Raw genomic sequence first — 26517 nt, forward strand, 5'->3', positions numbered from 1 at the left:
TTTTTCTTATCCAGCCCACAGTATGTAGATAGAAGAGGTGAGTGGTATGAGCATTGATTATCAATGTTTATCAACATGGTCTACCTAGTGCCTGTGGCCTCTTGGTTAGTGTATGTCCTATTGATGCCAGCCTTATGAGTTTGGGCCCTATATGGGCCAATTAGCTTTATTCTGTTCTTCAGGCATAGATTGTGTTTCTATCCTTGGCTAGAATTCACATAAGCACATATCTTGGTCAGGAGAGGGACCAACTGAGAGAATATGTGGGCGTATGAATACAAATCCCTCACCACTACTAGAAAAAAACCATCTTTTAAGTCCATGTATTTGTGTTAGTTGGTTCTTATCATGTAGGATTTCCTCTTTGAGCAATTCTTACTTCTTGCCAGCTCTCCAAAGCATAGTTTGGGTAAGATTCTTATAATGTTACAATCATAGGACATTATTAAGCTACATGCAAAAGCATTTTGATGATTGTCCTGCCTTATCAAGTATCTTCAAAATATGTTTCTCTCAATCATGTTTTTTTTTGGTTTGTTTGTTTTTTATTGTAACTACTGATCATCCATGTTCAGTCTTGAGGGTGAGAGTACTATCTATTCTTATGAGTAGTACCAATTAAACTATTAATTTATTAATTTAACTAGCTCAGGCAAATTTCCTGCTTCCTTCCTGTTCTATATAGACATGGAATGATCGAATAACACAGTAATTAAGTGACTATTTCCAGACTCCAGATATATACTGGAAATACACATAAAATGAAAGCAAGCCTCTGCCCTCAACCAGCTTACATTTTCATGGGAAAATATGACACATAAAAGGGCAGCCAGGTGGTACAATGGATAGAACACTGGCCTTGGATTCAAGAGGATGGGAGTTCAAATCCATCCTCAGACATTTGACACTAGCTAGGTCACTGTGTGATCTTGGGCAAGTCACTTAACCCTGATTGCCTGATTGCCTCTTATCCAGGGCCATCTCCAGTTGTCCTGATTCATATCTGACCACTGGATGACTTTGGAGGAGAAAGTGAGGCTGGTGATTTGGCATAGCACCCCCTTACTTCATCCAATTTGTGTGCTTGTTATGGCATCACCTCCCAATGTCAAGGTATCTTTGAGAATGGAAGAAAAACATCATTATCATCATAACCCATAAATGGGTAGATATCCAAAAGTATGGTTGACTTTTTTCCTGGGTCAGTTTATCCTGTGAACAATTCCACAGTTTCATACTATGATAACCAGCTTCACTTAAGCAGAAGAAAATGGCCAGAATTTAATCACCATGTTCACTGCTGAGTATTTGAGGAAGCTACTTAGACCTAATTTCCTAGCTGAATAGGTAGAAGAGAGGAAGAGAGTGATCAGTTGATAAGAGCCTAACCCAGCTGGCAAACTACAGGTGATTTTTGTTCCTCATCTACCACTTGCACCTCAACATTTTCTCTGATCCAGAATATTTGACAGCTGCCTACACCAAGCATCCTTGCATTGTTGGGTAGTGACCATGCATTTTGTTGAATATATGTAGCTTTTTAAATCACCTGTCAAACATCTCTCCCATATGTCAACCCTTCATAGCTGACACAGAGTGAACATGACACAGTTTTCAGTCTTGGAGAAGATAATGCTTTTTTCCGGGTGAGCTTTGAAGCTTTGAAGATTTGCATTAGTAATGGGGGCATCACAGATGGTGATGTTGATTGTTCCATTTCCATCCTTTCATCATCCTTGGTCCTTTGATTTATGTCTTTGTAATAGAGCTCATTGCTACAGGTGATGGAAAATCCCTGGACAAAGCATTCAATGTACTTACACAATGCTATAGAGAGAAATTCTAATTTACAAAGAGATCAGAGATCTTGTTCTCACAAGTGAACCTTTCTGTCTAAATAAGCCTTGATCTCCTAGCTTTCTTGGTACCAAGAGTCTGATCATACATGTTTGAAGGCAGCTATATCTGATGATTGTTTCTTGGTTCTGATTTTTGTTTTTGTTCAGAAAATTGAGAAATGTATGGTCATTTAAAATATCATTATTATCATTAAATTATTTTTGTTCTAGTGACATGGCATTGATTTTTTAAAATTCAATTTATTTGAAACTCAGAGGACATGTACTCTAAATTTTATTATACACAAAGCCTCTGAAAGTGTAATGGGAGGATGGTGTTTTCATTTGACAAGTGCAGGTACTGAAACCTAGAGAAGATAAATGACTTGGCCATTGGTCATACATTGAATGCCTAATTGTGACAGCCAGAACCGAAGTCCACCCAGTTATACTTGAGAATTCTGCTAGCCATCTTAAACCTGAGTATATTTATTAGTAACCTTTTAGGGATAAAGAAATAGAAGAAAAAAGGAAAGGAAGAAAGAAAAGAAAGAGACAAGAGAGCGATTGATAGGAACTAGGCATTTATTCCTATTTATAAGGTGGTTAAAAAAAGGTTTTTTTAATGTGTTGGCAATTTTTTCTCAGACAATGCTGAAGAAATTTCCTTTTGAGTTAATACTTACTTTGAAAACAAATCCAGGGACCAAGTTTTACCTAAATCTCTTAGAGACATTTTGCTACAAAATAGGTATAGCAATCCTAAAAGAAGTCAGGATGGAAAACTCTTCTACTTAAAGTAGGATGTAGGAGTTATTGTCTGTATGTTTGTGTGTGTGCGTGTGTGTGTGTGTGTGTATGTGTGTGTATGTGTGTGTGTGTGCCTTGGGATAGCTTTTTTCATCCCATTTGAGTTTTTTTTTTAAACTGGATTTTTTATCACATTTAGTTGAAGGCAATATGGCACAGTGTAAAGATCACTGATGTTAAAGGACTTGGCTTCAAGTCTTGCCTCTGAGGACCTGTCTGTAAGTCATTTAATATCGTTGGGCCTCAGTTTTCTTATCTGTAAAATGAGTGGATTGGGCTAGATGTCCCCTGAGGTTCCTTTCCAGATCATGACTTCTATGACTATTGGCTGTTCCATATTTATTTGCTTATCTTCCATGACTGTGTCTTCTTTTCTTAGAATTTTGTTTCATTTATTTCAGCTCCAGTCTCTTTCCTTGCATTTAGCTTTTCCAGGACTCTCTTCCTCCTGGACCTGGTATCTCATGGTTAATACCCCCCAGCTTACATTTAAGAAAATAATCCAGTGTTAAAACATACAACCCAAATAGCTGAATTTGTAATCAATGGGGAGTACCCATGGTCCTGTGTTATCAAGCATTCTATCATGAGTACTCCATTAGGCCAAAACTTTGGATACCAGAAAGTATCTTGTGAAGGGACATGGTGAGTCACTGAGTTTCCTTATGGTCACCATATTCTAATTTTCTATGGAAAAAAATCACAGACTGACACATCTTATAATTGGACAACTTGTTTATACTAAGCTTAAATTATTCCTTGATTCTTTATGGTTTTTGGACTTAGCATTTCCATCCTTTCTCTCTACCTTCTCCAATTTTTTTTTGTTTACTCAGTATAGCCCTTATCTAGCCTACCTTATATTGTTTCCGTTGCCTGCCTCTTTGGATTTGGTAGTTCTAACCCTTTCTTTGGCGCTCCCATGACTTTCCATCTTATCTCCAAAGGACCACACAGCTGCCCATGGGAACTCCTGTCAAAACCAGGCTTCTACTTGGCATTAATCCTTTAACTTCTGCCAAGCATCAACAAGGCTTGACATTCAGTAGAGAACTGCTGCTTCAGGGGGTCATTGCCTTTCTCATCTGTCCTCTTATCTGTCTGAGATTGTTTAGTCATCTTCTCAAAAAATGGAGAGATGACCTCTCTCCTCTCCATGTCTTTTCTACTACAGCCAAGTTCATGGTTGTCATGGAAATTAATGACAGTAACAAGGAGTGTACTCCAGCGAAAAGGAAATGAAGGGGAAGACCTGAACTATGGAAGGATGGTCTTAGAAACTCACATCCACTTCAACAGATTGATATTTTCTTTTTTCTAGCTTAACAGAATATGATCCTTCTCCATACACACATGTACACACCCACAGACACACTCAGAGTAGAATCATAGGATCACAGCTCTCTATAGTTAGAAGGGATCTCAGAAGCAGTTCAGTTTTTCCCACCCCATTTCCCACCCCATTTCCCCATTTTATAGATGGGAAATCTCAGGTACAGAGAAAATTGTGTCTTGCCTAAGATCACACAGCTAATCAACCTACAAATATTTATTATGCATCTATTATTTTCCAGATACTTTACTAAGCAATGTGTATACAAAAAGAGACAAAAGGGGCAGAGCCAAGATGACAGAGTGAGGGCAGGAATTCTCAGAAACTCATCCCCCTCCAAACTCCAAAAATTGTCAAATTATAACTCTAGCCAAAACTTAGAGGATCAGAACCCACAGAACTTAGAAGGTCTTTTTCACTAGCACTGGGAGTTAGAAAGAGCCACAATGAAGCCTGGCTGGAGTAAATCAGCTCCAGCCTTCCAGGAACAGCCCATGGGGTGCCTGGGTCCATGGTAGAGGGGACATTTTCCAGATCTCTTGGCTCAGGAATTTCCAGGGATGGTTTAAACTGGTAGTGAGAGAACTCTGTCACACCAGGTCTTAGAGCAAGCCCAACACTTCCAGAGCATTAAGTCCACAGACAATAAAGAGGTAGGGAGAGACTGCAGAGGTTTCTCTACTATCCCTGGGGCTGTTTGCCCACACTCAGATTCAGGTTGCACCACCAGGTTGTATCACCATAGAGGAGCAGAGACTCTCCTCAAGGCTCCAGGGCAAAGGGGAGTGCTTGTGGTCATCCACACACCAGAACACAGGCAAGAGAACAGTCAGAGCCTCTCATAAGACCTTGGAGGAATTAAAGCCCCTTTGGGGTGTTCCCCCTCCCAAAGTCTTAGAGTACAGTAAATAAGTCATAGGCTGAGGAAATGAGCAAACAACAGAAAAAGAAGAACCTGACCTTAGAAAATTACTTTGGTCCCATGGAGGATCAAAATACACACTCAGAAGATGACAAAGTCAAAGCTTCTGTATCCAAAGCCTCCAAGAAAAAAAGGAAATGGGCTCAGGCTATGGACGAGCTCAGAAAATACTTTGAAAAAGCAAGTAAGGCAGTTAGAGGAAAAACTGAGAAGAGAACTGAGAGTGATGCAGCTAAATCATGAAAACCAAGTCAGCAGTTTGGTGAAAGAAATACAAAAAAAATACTGAAGAAAATAACATGTTAAAAACAGTTTAGGCCAACTGGAGAAAAAGCAAACCCAAAAGCAAATGAGGAGAAGAATACATTGAAAAAGCAGAATTGGCTAGTTGGAAGAGGAGATAAAAAAGCTCTTTGAAGAAAACAACTCCTTCAAATGTGGAATGGAGCTGAAGGAAGCTGATGACTGCAAGAAATCAAGAAACAATAAACCAATATCTCATTGGAAAAACAACTGACCTGGAAAACAGATCTAGAAGAGATAATTTAAAAGTTATTGGGCTACCTGAAAGTTATGAAAATAGCCTAGGCTTCATTTTTCAAGAAATAATACAGCAAAATTGTTCTGAGAACCTAAAAGCAGAGGGTAAAATAGAAATTGAGGGAATCTACCAATCACCTCCTGAATGAGATCCCCCCCCCAAAAAAACTTCCCAGGAATATTATAGCTAAATCCCAAAACTGCCAAGTCAAAGAGAAAATGCTACAAGCTGCTAGGAAACAAACAATTCAACTACCATGGTTCTATAACCACACAGGATTTGGATTAACCAGGATTTGGCAGTGTCTACATTAAAGGCTCATAGGGCATAGAATATGATATTCAGGAAGGCAAAAGAGCTTGGATTACAACTGAGAATCCCAAAACTGAACATCAGCCCTCAGGGGAAAAGATGTGCTTTCAATGAAGCAGGGGGATTTTAAGCTTTCCTGTTGAAATGACCAGAGCTGAACAGAAAGTTTGAATTTCAAGTACAGGACTTAGGTGAAGCATAGAGAGGGTAGATGGGAAAGACTAATTATAAGAACTTAATGATATTGAAATGCGTGTATTCCTGCATGGGAAGAAGATACTGATAACTCATTAACCTTCTCATTTTTAAGAGAAGCCAGAAGGAGCATATATGATACCTCTCCTTTTTTCTTTTTAGGTTTTTGCAAGGCAAATGGGGTTAAGTGGCTTGCCCAAGGCCACACAGCTAGGTAATTATCAACTGTCTGAGACAGGATTTGAACCCAGGTAGTCCTGACTCCAGGGCTGGTGCTTTATCCACTGTGCCACCTAGCCACCCCTAGGAGCATATATGAACAAAGCTCGGGGAGGCAGTTGAATATAATGCTATAATGTAGTATAAAGGTGGAGTCAATGGGTGATAAAGTACTGGGAGAAAAGGAAAGGAGATGTAGAATGGGCTGAGATATTTCACATATAAGAGTCGAGGAAAAGAAAAAGCTTTAGCAACAGAATAGAAGGGAAGAAGGTCAGGGGAATGAACGAGCCTTCATTCTCATCAGTAATAGCTCAGAGAGGAAACAGCACACACACTTAATAGGGTGAGGAAATCTATCTTACCCTAGAGAAAAATGAGAGGAAAGGGATGGGATAATGGAGATGGGGAAGGGGGGGGAGTAGGTGGTAGAAGAGAGGGAAGATTTTTAAGAGAGGGTAGTCAGATACAACATACTTCTAAGAGTAAAAGGAGAGGGAATAGAATAAATAGGGGTGGGGAGGAATAAAATAACAGGAAATACAGCTAGTAATAGTGACTGTGGGAAAAGCTATCGGAGGAACTTTTCTGATGGACTTATGATAAAGAAGGCAACTCATCTCAGAGACAGAGCTGATGGAATCTGAACACAGACTGAAGTACACTTTTTTCTCTCACTTAATTTCTCTTGAGGTTTTGCTATCTTTGGGGGGGGGAGAGGGTTTATATTTACTTTCACAACAATATTTTTATAATAAAATGAAAATAAATCAACCACAGAAATCATTGTTGAAAAAAAGAGGCAAAATATTGTCTTTGTCCTCAAGGTAATGTGTCAAAGTCAGGTTTTGACTCCAGAATAGTGCTTTTTCTTTTGTACCATACAGCTCATTCAGTTATCTTGACATAGTGCTGTTGTATTTTGCAGGTACATAGTTTAACAATAAAGAAAACACATATATATTATACATATATATAATATATTAGTGGAGGCAGTGAGAGTTTTGATAGGTCTTAAAGACAAGGTAAAGAGAAGAAAAAGAACAGGATAATAAAATACATATATAATATGTGTGTATACTATATATAATATATGAATATAATATTTATACACATTTATACATACATACATACAACACAAGGTCCTGATATTGTATTTTTTTTAGCCAAAGTGATCCATTAAAATGTTGAGGTCTGATTTTTTTAAACTTATCTCAAAGTCTGCCCACTTGGAGATAACAGTGTTGTTGCTGCTTGGGGACAGTCAGCCAGGAAGGCAGGAGAAAATGCTGCTACTAGAACAATATGTCTAAGGTTCCTGGAAAAGCACAGAAAAAACCCTGCAAAGTGGGTCTGTTTTACCAGAAACATTAAGCAGACACAATTAGCTAAAAAGAGCAGTTCACCTTGATCTTTCATGTCCTCTTTAGACATGCAGGATCCTTTGGGATCCAACACTACACCTGCCCCTTCTTCTTGAAGATCCTCAAACCCAGTCCCACTCTTATCACTCCAAGCTGAGATATCAGATGATGATGATGACAGACAAGGGAAACAGCCCTTAGGCTTTCAGTCATAGTAGTCCTCTGGCTTCATTTCACAGGAAAGAACCTCATACAGTTGGAATGACTTGCCTAATAGAACATAAATTATAAGCAAATTACAGATCCAGGGTTCAAGCTCAAATTCTTCTCCAGCCTTATCATAGAATATGCCTTCATGAAATACCCCATCAAAACTGTAGCTTTTGATGCCTCATAGAGCTAAGAAAGGAAGAAGAGAGGGCCCATGAAATTTCCTTTTATCCCTCACTGGGTCCAGAGCTTGGAGACCCTTATCCGCATTCCTTACCCTCTTCATTTTGCATTTAAAAATTCTGAACGAAGAGATTAGAGTTCAGTCCCTTATTTTACAGCCAAGATAATCAGAGGTTAGAGGGGTTCAGTAATTTGCTCCCAGGCTCACCCAAAGAGTTGGTGACAGACTTAGTATTAGAAATTAAGCTTCCTATGAACCACTCTGGATCTTTTTATGCCACATTTGTCCTCTTGAGGATGGGGCTGCAGAAAAGAGGGGGAGGTTTTAAAAGTATGAACCACCACATAAGAAATACAGGCAACAGAGACAGCAATAGATTTCACATTTCATGACTCCTCTGTAAATAATGTATAGCCCAAGCATTTTATATATAGATATACATTTTATATATAGATATACATATACAGCTCTACCTTTTTTTTAAGGAGTGGCTTATGTGATTTTGATATTCGTTTCCTATGCTTCTTCTTGTTCACTCTTTTCCCAACCTTACCCACCCTTCCCCATAGATATTTTGCTCTCAATTGATTTTTCTGGTTGTCTCTGTTATTTATGTCTTTATGACTGTAAACAGTTTAATACAAAGGAACATTAAAAAAAATGAAACAAAGAGTCTTTCCAAATTGATTTCCAAATCAAATCTCACCCTTGGTAATTTGATTTGAAGGAAATGGAGAGCAAAGCATTCTAACAGGGCAGCCTTTATGATAGATCATAATTACTCACACGTGTGCCTAACCCTCCCTGTTTGGGGCTCCCAATTAGAAAGTTAATTGAGTGAACAAGCTGTTGTCAATGCCGATGGATGCCCATACCCTAGGTCTTTGGATGCCTGCTGCCTTCACCCCCACCCCCTCCCCCCATAGAAGTGTCCAGGAATCCCTTTGCTCAGCAGTAAAAACCAACAAATGTTTCTTGAATGCCTCCTTCATGCAGATCACTATGCTCTATGCTGTGAGGCATACAAAGATATGCTAATGCCTCAAGAGGCTTGTGGAGACTGGGAGTTTGATGGGTCTTGAAGGCATGGCAAAGAGCAGGATGAGAACAGGTTAAGCAAAGGTGTAGTGGTAGGAATGGGTATCATGGAGACATCAAGACTGGAGAGTAGTTGACTAGGTGAATTGATTTTGATGTTTTGAAAGAAAAACTTGCTAACAGATTGGTTATGGGAGATGCGACAGAAAAGTCTAAATTAATGTAGTGCTTACTAACCACCAGTAGAAAAATTTTAAGTTTTTTAAAGTATGATCGTTAAGTCATACTACTAATACTAATAACTGGCATTTTGGTGGCACTTTAACTTTTGAAAAATCCTTTATAAATATCACTTTACCTGATCTTTACAACACCTTACAACAATTGCTATTATTATTATACCCAAGTTAATGCTGGAAGAAACTGAGACAGTAAGATATATAGTGACTTGCTCAAGGTTACACAGCTGGTAGGTATCTGAGGTTGTATTCAAACTCAAGTCTTCCTAATTCCTATTGCCACACCTAGTTTTGTCTTTCATTCAGTGAACAAACATCTAATGACAATATTGTCTATGATTTTTACATAGTACTTGTGCAGAATGCTGTGCTGGGGAGAAATAGAGTTTAGATAGAATATATGACTCCTGTCTAAATATTGATAACTTCAGTATGATGAAGTGGAAAAGAACACTCGTTTGGATGTCAAGAAGACTTGAGTTATTGCACTGTTCCATATAATCCTGTGCAAATAATCTTACCACTTATGCCTAGGTTTTCTTGTTGGTTAAATAATGGGAGTTGGACTGGATCATCTCTCCTTTCCATCTGAAAATCTTATGATATCTTTGTACAAGTAGTATTACATCTAAATGCTAATATGACTCCAGGTCCTGAATTCCCTTAAGAATTACAAAGATGGTACTTATTCCAGTTTAATTTTGTTCCTTTCTTCTTCCACTCCCTCCCTACCAATAAACAGTTCTTCCTAATACTTTGGGCTAGTTAAACACCCTGGTACTTTTTTCTTGTGCTAATTAGCTTTTTCCAACAAATGCTAATGAATAGCTCCACATGGTTTTATAGATGGCAAGGACAAACTAGTAATTTACAGAACATAGAAACCAATCATTGGCCAATAGAGAGAGGCCCTTAGGGTTTGTTGGGCTTATAATGGGCCCCTGAAATTCAATTCCTTGAAATGTTTGAAGGATCCATTGCAACCAGGAAGATTCAGGCTGATGGACCAGCTAACTAGGGAATCACTTTCACAGGGAATTGCCCTTTTATTACCTCCGATCAGTGAGTTAAATCCCATTTAACCCTAAGAAGACATAGAATAACAATGCTTTTACTGTGTTAACATAAAGAAACTGACAATAGGTCTCCATTCACTAACAAAAGTCAAGCTGAATCCTCTAGATTATTGGCATCAAATAGAAATGAGCCTGAAATCATGCAGTTGCAAATTGACTTAGAAAACTACAGATGACACTATCAATGTTCTATTACATTTTTTTCTTATTTTATTGAATATTTCCCTGTAACATTTTAATCTTTTTCCAACCTATTGGACAGTGTTTTGACTGAAATTGAGCCTGGGCCCTGTGATTGCTACCTCTCATCTTCTGAAAAGACTAGTCCTATATACCTTAGTAGATAAACTTTTTGGGTTGCTGTGGCCAAAATAATCAATTTTCTTATTGTTGTTGTTATTAATTAATCTGAAATAAATCTTTTATTATTATTATTCCTGGTGCTGAGTCTCTTTTTTTTTATTTGTGGTCCTTGGTTTGTGAACAGACTCTATTTTTTTTTGAACCATAATTGAGGTCTTTGTACTTTGACAGGACCTTTCAGTCTCAGATTTTGCTTGGTGTTAGCATAATGTTCCATGACAAAATAAGGCACTTGGATAGGGCTTTAGTGAAAGATTATGCATGATATTAAGTATCCAGTTGGGGTTTTAACTTTAATTTCTCAAAAATTTTCTTTAATCTTCAACTTAACTTTGTCATGGAAAGGCAACATGGTCTAATGAACAGAGTGTTGGAATCTGGAAGACCTGACTTTGAATTCTATCTCAAATACTTATCAGCTATATGAACATGGGCAAGTCATTTAATTCTTCTCAATTTCCTTATAGATAAATGGGGATAATAATGATAGCTCCCTGGGGTTAATGTAAGAATCAACTAAGTTAGAAGATGTTAAATACCTAATTTACTATACAGTGCTACATGAATGTCAGTAATTATTATTCAGTGGAATGGTGATCACAGGTAATAGGAATGTTAAGACCTTTGAATAAGTCCACCACATTGTCCTTCCTTCCTTCCAATTCATAGGAAACAGAAATGAAAATATCTGAAACAGATCAAATAAAGCTAGAGGAATTATAGAAATACCTGCCATATTGCAGAGGTGGGATAATTGTGGCAACTTGTAGAAGACTGTGGTGTGTGGCCATAATATATATTGGTAAATTTACTTTAATCCTTCATCAGAAGGCTGTCATTTTGAATTCTTCAGTATTGGGGACTGGGTTGTATCTAATCATCCACCCTCTTTATTAGATCAGTGAAATGCTTTTGTTTAATGACACAATTGGTGGTGACCTGATGAAACCTCATAACCTTGGCTCTCAATAGTATGATGCCCAACTAACTAAGCTTATTTGAATAGACCTGAGATAGCATTGATTTGAACAGTGCTATCCATCAGCACCATAAGGAAATGGAATCTCAAGGTATAACTTCAAGATGAAAGTGGAAAGAATATCTCAGTCAGGTGACTTGGATTCTTTTTTTCTTAATGGTTTTTAAGTTTGTCACTAATTTTTTAGAGAGCTCTACTCTGAAGAGCTGAGCAAATGAATAATATTAAAATTCCAACTATCAAACACATTAAAAATAAAGTATACAAACTCTGGAAAGCCACTAGAGAGGTTGAGGCAGGTTTATGGGCCAGGTAGGCAAGAGGGTATATTCTCCCGGTCTATAGGCAACTGATTTGATATAGACCATGTGCTTGCTGTAGTTGAGTATAATTATTCAGTTAGATTCAGTGAAAGATTATGGGATAAGAACCAAGACTGTAGGTGATATTCCTATAGGACCCCTATAAGTGATTTTTTTTCTTTTTACAACACTCTCTCTCAGGGATTCTTTACTTTTATTTTTCTCTCCAGCTTTCTTCTCCATGCCTTGTCTTCTGCTTTCATAGTTTTTTCCTTGCTCTTCTACTTTCCTTTCCTTCTTCATTCTCTCTCTCCTTTTTTCTGTCTGTCTCTTTCTGTCTCTCACTTCTTGCCCTCTCTTTTTTCTCTCTTTCATTGTCTCTCTGCTATTTTTCTCTCTCTCCTTGACTTTCTCTTCTCTATTTCTCCTTCACTCCTCCCTTTCTTTTCTCTCTTTCTTTCTCTTCTCTTTTCTTTCTCTCTTCCATTTCTCATTTTTTTCTTCATTTTTCATCTTTATTTTTCGGTCTTTCATTTCATTTTCTTTTTTTTATGTATGTTTTCTCCCTCCAGCTCCCACCTTGTTAAATCTACCTTGCTAAATTCAGGGTAGGGAAGGAAATTTTCATTTACAGCAACCCCTTTCTCCCCCTTATGATGTGCAATAATTTATCCTGTCTGGGTATCCTAGGAAACAGAACTCTGGTTTGTGAAGGGGGCAGATGTGCCCCTACTGTACTTGTAGGGGCAAGAGAATGAGAGAGAAAAGAAATGTTTCTTAATTGCACAGCACAAGAGCGACAGAGCAGAGTATACTCTCTGGCCTGTAACTCTGTAATTAGATGAATTAGTGGAACAATGACCCAGTTTTCCTTAGTTTCTGAATTCCTCCACCTATTCCTGAAGTCTCTAATATTTGTTGTTCACCCACCCCTTCTCTTTTCCTACTTCAATTTCATTTCTCATCCTGAATTCCATGGAAAACTTGTCCACACCCTGCCCCCATTTGTACAAAAATGAACTTTGTTCCCTTTTTCCCTTCCCTATGTAAACCTATAATCCTATAATTCTTTCTGTCTTTAGAAAGTACCATTTATTTAATACTTGTAATCATATTATCACTATCACTTACATTTCTTCTTAATTTTCAAGTTTAACAAGTATTTTCCTTATAACAACCAGGTGAGGTAGGAAGCACAAATTCTATCCCCATTTTACAGATGAGGAAACTGAACCTCCAAAAACTCCTATGACTTGTCAAGGTTCTGAAGGAGTGTCAGAGGGCTTGGCATATTAGTTCTTTCAAAAATAAATATAGGAAAACTGGGAAAAGATTAATTGAGACTTCTCTGGCACATTCTGTATGGTAGAAGAATTTTTTCTTAGCCTTGTTTTCAACAGTTAAATTCAGGGAATATGTATTTAACACTTACTATGCAAAATCCTAGAATTAAAACAATTCCAGGCAACAACTAGCTTTTGGGCAGAGATTCTTTACCTTAATACCTCTGGGTTGTTTAGGTGGTCAAAGGGGTCCATGAGCCAAAAGAGATAAAGAGGCTCTGTATTGGGGAGGTATAAAACACACACACACATGCACACACACACACACACACACACACACACTTACACTTATATACACACAGATACACATACACACTCTTCTTCCACCTATTCATTCTGTCTTCCAACCAAACTAGATTAATTGTTGTTCCCTAAAGTTTCTTTCAGCCTCTGCACATTTGTGCAGATCCATGTGTCTTCCTCACATCATCTGTTTGAAGGTCTTCTCTTTCTTCAAAGCTCCATTTAGATGTCATCTTCTTTAAGAAGTTTTCCTTATGAGCATATGATTTCCCCAGTTGAAAGTGAACTTTCTCACCTCAAATTTCCCTGTAACACTTTTCTTGGCTCTCTTCTTTACTCTTATCACACTTTGCCTTTTATCACTCTTGTATACATATTAATTTCCCACTAGCAGATTGCAAACTCCTTGAGGACATATGATATATCTTAAAAATGTATTTATATACTCAGCATGAGCACAGTAAATTGTATACATGAGGTGTTTGTTCAATATTTGTTGAATATCAAATGGTGCAAAAAAACTAACCATGTGGGAAGATAGGGTTTGCCATGTAGATTGGTATCATTAGCTGATTAGTTCAGGTAGTTAAAGCATAGTATTAATGAGGCCAAAGTCACAGGTTCAACCCCTTATATGGGCTAATTAACTTGGCTCCATTCTGTGGTCATGGACTGAATTTCTAACCTTAGTCAACTATCTTGCTGACATGGATTAGTGTTCATATGGGTACTGGTTGAGACCATCTGTGTGGTTCAGACAGCATCATGTAGTGAAACAATGCTAGTCTGAGAATCAGGAAACCTGGATTTTGGTTCCATCTCTTCTGATTATATTATGTATTTTGCTCCAGATTCTCCCCCTCCAACACTTACTTCAGCCTCCATGGCTCTGCAATGATCTACTTCTAATTAAATTGAGAAAAGTAATCCAAATGTGATCTACCAAAGTCTGAGAGAGACTGGAACAGAATTAATAAACTTAGTCAGGAGTAACCTAAAGTCAAACTGTGACCTAGATTATATTTATTTCTGGTGGTCACTCCTCTCCAATATCCTTTGCATGTCCTTTCATTCAACATTTATGATGTACCTCATCTAGGAAAAACACTTTTCTAGGGGTTGGGGATGCAAAGAAAAAGGCCTAGCATCTGCTGTCATGCAAGTTACTGTTTTATGGGGGAGATAAGATTTGCAATCAAATAACTGTAGTCAAAGATGGGATGTAGTCATGGATGGATTAGAAAAAGTTCAAAAGGTTAAAATAATTCACAAACAAAAGCAATTACCTTTGATGTGGGAGTGAGGGGAAATCTGGAAAGAGTCATATCTATCCAGTGAGCTTATTAGTGGTGGGTAGGGTTGGAGGAGTAAAGGCAAGGTAAAGAGCATTCCAGAGAGAGGGAATAAATAGCCTACTTAAAGTCTTAAATGCTAGAAAGATGAACGTGTATTTGAAGGAAGAAGAGTAGTGTGGTTTGGCTGGAATCTTTCCACAGTTTTCTGAGGCTTCCTTTCTCCCCATTCATTTCGCAATGATGCTCACTGAAGCTGGGGCATGCCCATTAATTTGACATTTTCATCTCTTCTTTTTAAATTAAAATTTATTCTTCCTTTATGGAATTTCACTGCTCATCTAACAGCTATGCTGTTAATGAATAATAATAGGTAATGTATTATTTTTCCTCTATAACAGTTTATAAGAGGGATGGACCTTTAGTATCTTAAATCAAAGGAGCGAATGATGTGTGACTTTCCAGAAAGATATGGAGGAAGAAACTTCTTTTGGCATCTCTCAAGACAAAGTACATAATGCATTTGCTGACCTGTAAGATCAATCTTAAACTGCATTATATGATTGGTAGGCCCAAAATCCAGGGGAGAAACGGTTCAATTATTGACTCAATGGCCCTACAGGAATTGAACCTTATGGATTAAGGCTAGGAAAATGAAGAATTGGATAATAAGTTAAACAAAAAAAAATGAGTACTATGGAGAAGAAGAGGTTTTCATGGATAGCACTATGGAAGAGAAGAAGCAAAAATAATATTGTTGAGGGTTTAGGCTAAAGAGAATTAAAAATGAATAATAGGCTACATAATAGTAAAACCATATGTGAAAGCACCTTACCAATTCAAAAATTAGTTATTAAACAAACTCACCAAACTCAGAGTGTAAGTGTAAAGCAAGGAAGACCTCTGAAAAATCAAAATCATTATGGCTAAACTCATAAGTGAACTCAACAGGTCTTCATTCAGAATTCAGTGCCTCTAATTTTACCTATAGTTTTAAGAAGAATTACTATTGTATGTCCAAGGTCAAAGAAAATAACAAGAGTAAAAGTTAGGAGGGAGCAGAGATATTATGCAAGAAGGCTCATATTTCATACAAAAAGCAGTTTGAAATGACATTTTACCTTCTGAAATCAAGTGAAGAGATAGAAAAAAACCTATAAAAAAGAAAGAAGACATCAGAACGGTTCACTTATCCCTATATATTTTACTAGTCCCTGAGGACTTCACTAAAATATAGTATAATAGTGTATGCTCATAAACATGACTCTGGGTTATCAGGAAAATAAATCCCATTAGCCTTATGCTATTTAAGAAGGCATGGAAGCATGCAATGCTCATGTTAGAAAGAACTTTATAAAAATGAATGAATTTCAAAAATGACAGTGGTTGAAGAAGAAAATCCTCATTTATGTGAGAAATTTATCTATCCAGAAGGTTCTGGATTCTTGAAGTTTTATTGTATACTTAGAGAATAAGATGAAATGGGAGAAGGAAATTAAGACCGAAAATAAGTGAATTTTAAAAATTTAATTGAAACTAATTATAATATTTGCATAATATTTGATAACATGTTATAATATCTTACATTTGTAGAGCATTTTAGAGTTTATAACTTTTTTTACATGCATTAATTTTGTGTGGTTTCATAGAACAAAAATGTAGAATAGTGGGAAGAGTCCTAGCTGGGTAGGAGTCAGAAACTTGGATTCTAGCCTTCTATTGGTCATTTATCAACTGGTAAATCTTAACCACATCACTTGTTCTTCCTAATACCTAACTATATAAAGGGGGGGTGGTGTAAGAAGATGATTTCTGAGATTCCTCCATGCCCTCACACTTTGATTCTCTGATATTTACAAACACTCTGTGAGCTAACCAGAGCAGATATCTCCATTTTAGACTAAAAGGGGTTAAATAATTTCCCCTAAGTAGGTATGCAAGCTAAGACCAGAACCCTGGTCTTCTGACTCCTAGATTAATGCTATGAATATCATCAATATATGCATTTCTTTGATTCTCCAATACTCATGTGATTCTGGAAAATAAAGGGTGAATTTGGTAGTGTTTTAACTACAATAGTTGGAGCATTCAATCTAATAAGATTATTAATGGTTTGTGTGTTGCTGGGCAGAAATATCATTGCAAAGGGTGAGTGGGAAGGGATGCTGTTAAAGATGAAAAAAATGGTAGCATAAGCATTCAGTGTGATATCCTCAAATTTGCACATAACTTTATGAAATGATTTTAAAAATGAGACAATCAGAAGGACTTAAACAAGGCAAACATCATTGCAAGGATTTTATGTGATAGAAATTTTAAGTCTAAAGGCATTGTATTACTCTTGTGGTTAGCCCAGAAAGCTCAAAAAGGCCTCCTAAATGAGTTAGGAACATAAGGAATACTGTGAATGATAGACGTGGAGATCTTTGCATACCAGACAATGAAGAATATTCCATGCAAAAAATCTAGGTCTGTGGGAAAGACATGGAATCTGGAAAGGGTAGAATGATGGAGTGGAAGTCTGATTGAGGATCCCAGATGGCTATTCTGCTCATGCTTGGGAATTATTATTCCCTAGTTTCAATGTAATCTCAATAACCTTACTTTCTTTACTTTCCCTGCAAAGTGAAACATAAGGGCTAATTTTAGATCCACAGAGATTTGTTGGTGATTCACTAAAGTTTAGGTGCAACCACTTACAGCTGGTGTGAGGGTGGAACACTTTTCGACTGGTCTAACCTCAAACTGGCTTCTCCCATTCATGATACAGAGGGATAATGACCTGACTGTGATAATGTCTCCTTTCCCCCCACTGTCTACAGCATTCTGGCCACAGCTGGGACCCACTTCAATACCCATGTGGATCTGAGGACCCTTCGGGCTGTACGAGTACTGAGACCTCTAAAACTTGTATCAGGCATTCCCAGTGAGTGTTTGCTTTTTTTTTTTTGTTATGTTGTGTGAAGTGGGTTAATGATTGTGTGTCACCCTACGCTTGCATTAATATAGGGTATAGGTCTGAAATAAATCAGACTGTGAGCAAGAAGTATTGGTGATATAAACAGAAGGTAGGGATTCAAAAGTGCTATTACATTCCCCTAAATCTAGATTTTATAAGAAGGCACATGAAAGCATAATTAACTTTTTTAATAACAATACCCACCCTGAATTCAAATTCCAATATACGTAGTGTATTCTTTCTGCAGACAAGAAGACTGATAACTAGAATCTAATAAACATTTAAAATTGATATTTTCATTTATCTTATCACCTATATTTTCCCTTAGTGCTCTCTCCCTCTTCTAGAGAGCCACTCCTTTTAACAAAGAATTGTCTTTTTTTTTTAAAAATGAAGTGGGGGGTAGTAATCTGTTCTTATATACAGAGCTCCATACTTGTGGAATTAAATTGTAAAGGAAAAATGGGAAGGATCATCTCATAGCCCTTCTTTGGGGGCCAACATTGTTCTCTATAATTTTATAAATTCAGTTTTCATATTTGTAGTTGTTTTGCTTTCCACTGACAATGTATCCTTTGATACATTATGATATGGTCATAATGCATGTTATTTTCTTGGCTTTGCTTATTTCCCTTAGCAATCAGTTCACTTAAATCCTTCCATTCTTCTCTGTATTTATGATGCTTGTCATTGCCTATAGCAAAATAATGATCCATTACATTTATGTCACATAGTTAGTTTAGCCATTTCCCTAACTGAAGGGTTCCTGCTTTTGGTTCTAGTTCTTTAGTACCACAATAAGTGCAAATGTGAATGTTTGGTTTATGGAGTCTTTGGTTTTTGTTTGTTCGTCATTTTCATTGAGTTCCTTGGGGTATCTGCCTAACAGCGAAGTCTCTGGGTCAAAGGGTATGAATATTTTAGTCACTCTGCTTATTGTCGCTCAAATATTTTCATCCCTTTCTACAAAATCAGCTGTGTGTTCTATCCAACACTGACCAGTACCGCCTACTCTTCTCCTTAGCCATTTTTGCAGTCAGCCACCAGCTTTATTAGGCATAATCTTCTCAGAATAAACATAACTATAGTTTCAGCGAACCAAACTTTAAAAGGAGCAAAACTTATTCAATTCACCATTAAGCCTCAATGCTCTATTTTCTTTAATGTTTCAAGTGCATTCTAGTGGGTTATTATTTGTAGTAGAAGCTCAGAAACTGAATTGGAAGGCTATAGATGCCTAGTAATACTTGTTGAATTTAATTGAATTGTATCATATTGATGTCATCAAGGAACAGTATATAAAGGAAACAGATTCAACTATGTGGGGTGGCATGGGGGTGAAATCCCTTCACTTAGTCTATCTGCAATAGATATAGTTCAATAAATGCAAGTAAGCCATCCTCTGCTTCCTTCCAGGTTTGCAAATAGTACTGAAGTCCATCATGAAGGCGATGGTGCCTCTCCTACAGATTGGCCTTCTTCTGTTCTTTGCCATCCTGATGTTTGCCATCATTGGCCTGGAATTTTATAGTGGGAAACTACACAGGGCCTGCTTTATGAACAATTCAGGTAGGGTCACCAGGTGGTGCTTAAGATATTTTATCATCTATCTGAGTCTTAGTTATCTATGGTCTGTGGACAAACATTAACAATAATTAATCAAAGAAAACTACCGGGGCAGCTAAGTGGTATGGTGGATAGAGTACTGACCTTGGAGTCAGGGAGACCTGAGTTCAAATCTGGCCTTAGACACTTAATAATGACTTAGCTGTGTGACCTTGCACAAGTCATTTAACCCCCAAAATAGTAGATAAAAAATGCTATTTGTAAGCAAGTAACTAACCATATTACCTTTGCTTGGGCTTGAGTTATCTCATTTATCATAGGAAAGTGTCAGACTAGGGAATTTCTAAGTCTCCCCCAGTTCTAATAAATACTACTTATTTATCTAGGATTACTGGTGTCCACCACTTCTCATGACCACAAAGAAGAAAGTTGTTCATATTTTTCTTGTGTTTTAAGGGTTATGAAGTGCTTCCTTGAATCCACATTTTTTTTACAAATGAGGAAACTATATTTCAATGTGGTTAAGTGGTATTCTTGAAGTCACCTCTACTACTAATAGCTAGTATTGATAAAATTTGTCCTCATGTGCCAGGCACTATACTGAATTTAAATATGATCTTATTTGATCTTTATACAAATGTTGGAAACAAAGTGCTATTATTATACATATTTAATGAATGAAATAAGAAGAGATTAAGCAGGATTTGAACTTTGGCCTTCCTGCTTCCCTGTCCCAACATTTACTGCATCATCTAACTGTCTTGAGAATCACTCTCAGAGCTTGGCCTTAGATCTAGGTCTTCTAATTCCTTTTTCTACTATATCATATTGTCTATAAGGTCTACCTGGAAGTCACAAGGAGAGTAAAAAATAATACTAAAGCAGTTCTGTCCATATTCATTCTTGTTATTCAAATCCAAGAGAATAATTTCCCAGAAAACTTTGGAGACAATGATAGAAAAAAAATATTTTGCAGACAGCTAAAGGGACTGATAAGGGCAGGCTCTCTAGAAAGGATGCATCCAGGAGAGGATGTCAATTAGAAAGGTGTGATCACTTGACCAGGGATACAGGTGAAGTAGAGAGGCCAGAAAGATGGAGAAGAAAGCAAAGAAAGTCTAAATTCTTTTTTTCGATCAGAGAACTTATTGTCACATCCGACCTCTTATTGTTTTCTGAGTTCACTTTTCAGTTTGTGCTCATTGCCTATGGCTTCTTGTCTCTCTATGTGTGTCTGCAGGTGTGCTGGAGGGGTTTGATCCTCCCCACCCATGTGGGGTGCAGGGCTGCCCAGAAGGTTATGATTGCAAGGACTGGATTGGCCCCAATGATGGGATCACTCAGTTTGACAACATTCTCTTTGCTGTGCTGACCGTCTTCCAGTGTATAACCATGGAAGGATGGACCACCGTGCTGTACAATGTAAGTGAATGGATTTAAGTTTTAATAGGGAGGGTTAGGATTGGGGATGAAGCTACTATGAACCAAGAGATCTGGGGAATGTCAGGAGTAGATGAATGTGTATGCGTTAGTGTTGAGTAGCAGATCAAATGTTTCCATCTGTGGTCTGAGTTCACTGTTCTTTGAAAGTTTATTAGACAGGAGATCTTCTGTTAGGGAATGGAATGGAATGGAAAAAACATTCATTAAATCCTTACAGTATGCTGACCACTATGTTGAGTCCCGAGAACACAAATAGAAAATGTAGACAGTCCTTGCTCTGAGAGAGCTTGTATTTTTATTGATAGAGACAATGAATAGAACAATTCAACTTTCCAGGACCAATGATCCCTGGGGTCTGGTTGTAGGACAGATGGTAGGGTCTGATGATCCTCCATGTTACTGGAATGGTTGTAGTCAATGCTCCCTCCCTATTCATTGAAACAACTGTATTGTCATCTCCTTGTGATCTTCTGTCAAGGGTCTAGAAGGACTAGGTTGAGATCTTAGTGTGATCTGAGTAGGAGATGGACTTTGGAATCTTGTCACTGGGGAAGGGCCCACTTAACCCCCAAAATAGTAGATAAAAATGGTATTTGTAAGTAAGTAACTATCTAACCATATTACCTAAGTAGGGCACCAAAGACTGGTTTAGTCAAATCCACTCAGCAAGAATTTATTGAACTCTACTATGCAATAAGTATAAAAATAAAAAGAGACAACATGATATGATTAGAGTTCTTGGATGGCGATTCAGGAAAAACAGGGGGCAAATCACATCTCTGAAACTTAACAGATGAAGCATCCAGGATTATTTAACTCTCAGGGAGTATAATATAGAAACCACCCTCCCACACCCACACCCACATACACACACACACACACACACACACACACACACACACACACACACACACCTGCATTTGAAATATAAGGATCAAAATTCAAATCCTACCTTTGTTCTTAATTATTTGTGTATACCATTATTACAATATAAATAGTAATACTATTATTACTATTTATTATCATTTTATGGTTTGTAAATGATTTAACTCTCTATTGTTGCTGTTGAATAGTTTCATTTATATGCAACTCTCTGTGACCCTGTGCCAGGTTTTCTTGGGAAGATATTGGAATGATTTTCCATTTCCTTCTCTAGCTCATTTTAGAGATAAGGAAACTGAAGCAAACAAGGTTAAGTGACTCACCCAGGATCACACATGCTTAGGAAGTGGTTGAGATCAAATTTGAACACATTTCCTCCTGACTCTAGAACTGGCATTCTATTTACTAAATTGAACTCTTATATGTCTGTTTCTTGAACTATAACATGAAGAGGTTCAAGTAGATGATCTGTATAAGGTTCCTCTTCCTTCTATATCTATCATTCTTTGACTTCTGTTCTATCTTAGGTTGCAATTTGCTTTTGTGGAGGGGATTCTTACACCTGGGAATTCTGTAATCAGATCGCAGGCCTTTTGCAAACATGATCAACACTGTGTTTTGGCTCTATAGGTAATAGAAAATAAATTGTCTGTAAGTAGTTTCCTGCATAGTTGGGGAGATGATACATAGGTAAATGAAGCATTTAGAGATGATTCCACAAACTAAGAATATCTCTAGTTTTGGAAGTTGTCAAGGGGCTCCTGTAGAAGAAAAGGGATTAAACTAGTTGATCTTTAATTCAGAGATTCTATGGTTTTTAATTATACCATTAAGCTCTGTATTCCTAGGTATGGATTTGAATGGCAAAACTGAATGGGGCTTAGTCTGATCCATGCAAAGCTGGCCCTGGAGATGGGATGGATTGGTCAGGTCCACACTTTGGGGCAAGGCTGATAGGGAATTGACTGTCTATCTGAGAATTGGCCTAGGGTGGAAAGCGCTGGCTTGCTGTAGCTAAAAATTACCTTAACCCAATCTTCTGGATAAGGCAAATCCTCATTTGCATTTATTACATACCTCATTGTATGCCTTCAGGCTGCTTCTTACCCCTTTGGGATTTCACTTTACCTTCATATAAAATTGTAAGAAGAAGAAGTTCTAGCACAATCAGCTGCTCTTGATGGGTGTTCTGGATACATTCTACAGTCAGGGTCAAAATGGTGACCTGGGCATACCTGCTTCTCAGGTGAGGCAGGGTTATATGAGAACTAACTTAACCCCACTCTCAAGAGCTGATTGTTAAACTTTCAATGCAGATTTAGAGGTTGGAAATAAACCATTACTACAAATCAGTCAAGTTTTTGGTTTTTTGATTGTTCATATTTAATAAAGTAATGGAAGAAATACTCATAATGTAAATTAACTTGAAAGTGTGCCTTGAGCACTTTTTGGAGTCAGCTGTTAAATATCAGCACATCTCTGAGCCTAAGAAAATGTTTGAATCAGATCTCAGATTTCAGTGGGAATTCAGGGTGAGCAAAACTCCTCTCTACCATCTTAGATCGCTATATATTCTATAACCTATAGTCATAGACAGTTATTGGGGGTTTGAAAGTTAATTGACTTATTCAGGGTTATATAGCAAAATGTTCCAGGAATGGGATTTGAGCTGTTATTCCATTGTCTTTCACTGCCACTTCTTTGCTACTCATTACAATAATTGGATCATAGATTAAGAGCTGAGCCTGTAACAATCATTTTAATCCAGCTTTCTCATTTTATTTACATAAGGAAAGTCAAGTCCAAAGATGATAAACCCAAGGTCGCTCTCCTGGAAACACTTGAGGGAAAGAATTTTATGTATCTATGCATTCTTACTGTCCTATATGGAATAGGTGATAAATGTGGTAGGTAAGAATGCATTCTTGGCCCTAACTCTCTAAGTATGAACTCCATGGAGGAATCACGCATCCTCATCAAGGCAGAAAGCTAGATGAAGAAAGGTAGATGAGGAAAGAGCAAGGAAACATCTTGCCCAGCCCATGTAGATAGCCATGAAGACAAATGAGGAGGCTTTGTAGAGGAGGGGGGGAAAAGGAAAGCAAGGGTGAAAAATCACATTATCACAGTTTGTTTGACATTTAAAGTATGTTTCCTACATGCCTTTGAAAATCAGAGGGCAGGACCCTTGCTGGGTGATGATATTTATTGTGATCTGTGAGTACTTTGTTTCAATTACACATAAAGAGCCAACCAAATTATATGATAAATGTATTAGACAGTCAGATTGAAAGATAGGAAGCATTGCAATTGGGGATACCAATATGATCCTGAGAAGTCATCTAGATTTCCCCCCAGGTTCTGGGGAAACCAGGGTGCTTCTGAGACATTCCATTCCTTTCCTTCAGCCTTTTGCTCCACTCTTCCAGACTTATCGCTGACATTATCTGTCTTTGGTTACCTCCATGCTTCTCTTCAGTGACAGTGATTGATTGGGCTAATATAGAGATAAGAAAGAATCTCTGTCCCCTTTCACATTCCTGCCACATCATGGTTATTGCCTGGCCTATTGTGAACTTGGCCTGTATCAAGGGAGGTATAGCTTTATAGAATGAGGAGCCAGCCCCTCTGTTCTCCACTTTGTACACATTGAAACTAAGATATTGGGTTTAGTTGTAGGGTACTGACAAGTTGGAGATTTCAGAGGAGGTGTATATGAGGTCCTTGAGTCTGTGGCATATGAGGATTGTTTAAAGACATTCAAAATATTCATCTTGGAGAAAAGGAGATTCCAGGGGAACATGTTAACTATGTGTTCGAAAAATTTTATATATAATATAAAAGACATGATTTATAATATATTATATAATTTATCAATTATATTATTTGTTACTTATCATTTATATTAATTATATATCTCCCCCCTGTCTCCACCTTGACTGGAGGCAATACTCAAATCTTTTGAGCACTCTATGTTTTTCCTCCCCCCACCCCCTTTTTGATACGTGAGAGATCCTGGGGGACAGGAGGTCTGGTGCTTATAAAGATGAAGAACAGAACCATTCTTCCTAGATTTCTGTGCTTCTCTTGAAACTGTTCATCTCTTCTTGGATCCTTCTCAACTATCTCTCCAGTCTTTTTTGTGGATTCATCCTTGAGGCTTGAGTATTAGAAAAGTTGAGAATTTTCTTGGAGATGTAAGTAGGATGAATGCCGGAGTAAACTACTAATGCTTCAGAGACTCAGAGGGTTGTTCTCTTTAATCCTATCATTGGTATGCCTTTTCTCCAATGAAGAAAAGATGAAGAGAAGAGATGGATATCCAAATTAAAAGGACAATGCAGTCATGATGACCAAGAGCAGGATCTAGGTTAGTCTTTAGTGATTAGACATTTTATAAAGGTGGCAGCTACAAATAGAATCACCAAAGAGGAAACTGCCAAAAAATTGAGGTCTCTGGTATAGAATCTTCTATGACATTAATGACAGCATGATGAAAAGGGAGGAGAAGCAGATTTGAAGTCAGGAAACCTGAGTTTGAAACTCCTTTCCAACACTTTTTATGTATGCGAGCATGGGTAAGTCTCTTAACTTCTATGAACCTTAACTTCCTTATCACTAAACGGGGGATATTTATACTTGAATTAACTAGTTAACAGGATTGTTGTAAGGAAAGAATTTTTAAAGGTCCCCTAAAGATCATGTTCTCCTTATTTCATATGAGGAAAAAGAAGACCAAAGAGGGTAAGGAACTTAACTATGATCTTGGCAATGATTCACAATTCCAGTAAGGACTGAACCATGAGTTTCTCCAAAAAAGCCACTCTGTGAAAGTTTTTAATTCTAAGTCCTTCCTTCCTTTCTTCCTTTTTTTATTCCTTCCTTCTTCATTATAGCTTAAAAATTGTTAACTTAATCATTAATGACCACAAGCATTTTAATACACAAACAAGACAAAGAATATAAGAAATTATGAACGTTTTTATGTGCAGTTTGTTTTTAAAAAGTATTTTATTTATGCATATATACATATATATATATATAGTTCTTAAAAACAAACTGTTCTCTCCATCTCTATCCCCTTCTATCCCCTTCCCCTCTCTCTCTTATTTTCTCCATTCCTCTTTCAACTTGAAAGAGTAACACTACAGGAAGGTAGAAAAATGATTCTCCAGGGTTTTTAAGGAGGAGGAGGAAGTCCTTTATATGTGTGAATTCTGCATTATATTTGTATTTAAGATCTTGATATTGCATGGTGGTGACAATGACAGTGAACCCAAGTCAGGTTCTGGTGAAATGAAAGACCATTTGAAAGACTAGCTTTGGGCTATTCTGGAACCTGGGAAGGAGATGTGTCCTGTGGTGGGAAAACCTATTGACCTGGAATCAAGACTTTGAAATGTGACAGACAAAATATTGTGTGCTTATATAAAGAACACTTGTCCTCTCTAAGTCTCAATTTTTCCCATCTACAAAAAAGGAAATAATACTCAAATTACCTATCTCACAGAATTGCTGAGAGGATAATGCTTTGCAAACCTTAAGTCAAAATATAATTGAGTTTTAACTGTATTGTGAGGTGCGTTTTTGTCCTCTCCTCAAATAATATCTGGAGAATCCTTTCAGGACTTTGGAGGGAACCTGATAACCAAGGACATGAAAGAAGCTTGACTTCCAGTGACTGTGCTACCATCCCTGTGTTCTCTACTTCATCCTTCTTATACAATATGAAGTTGATTACTTTATCCTGAAATTTTAGCAGTCATGTCTTCCTTATAGACTTCTTGGCAGAAAAAGAGTAATAATGCATTCTTTCCAGTAAATCCTCTGGAGTACTTATGAAGGGTCACTTGGAACTGAAACT

General features: G+C 37.4%; 1 protein-coding gene across 3 annotated transcripts in view; it reads left to right on the forward strand.

Moving 5' to 3' along the window:
• Positions 1-26517, forward strand: part of CACNA1E (calcium voltage-gated channel subunit alpha1 E) — a 596540-nt gene that overhangs the window by 297282 nt on the left and 272741 nt on the right. For all 3 annotated transcript variants that reach the window (XM_074222185.1, XM_074222182.1, XM_074222184.1), the window contains 3 exons: positions 17626-17729; positions 19179-19331; positions 20569-20750. In XM_074222185.1, coding sequence (XP_074078286.1) covers positions 17626-17729; positions 19179-19331; positions 20569-20750 — 439 coding nt within the window. The remainder of the gene's footprint in view (positions 1-17625; positions 17730-19178; positions 19332-20568; positions 20751-26517) is intronic.

Source organism: Macrotis lagotis, chromosome 2, assembly GCF_037893015.1.
Source record: "Macrotis lagotis isolate mMagLag1 chromosome 2, bilby.v1.9.chrom.fasta, whole genome shotgun sequence".
Classification (NCBI taxonomy): domain Eukaryota; kingdom Metazoa; phylum Chordata; class Mammalia; order Peramelemorphia; family Peramelidae; genus Macrotis; species Macrotis lagotis.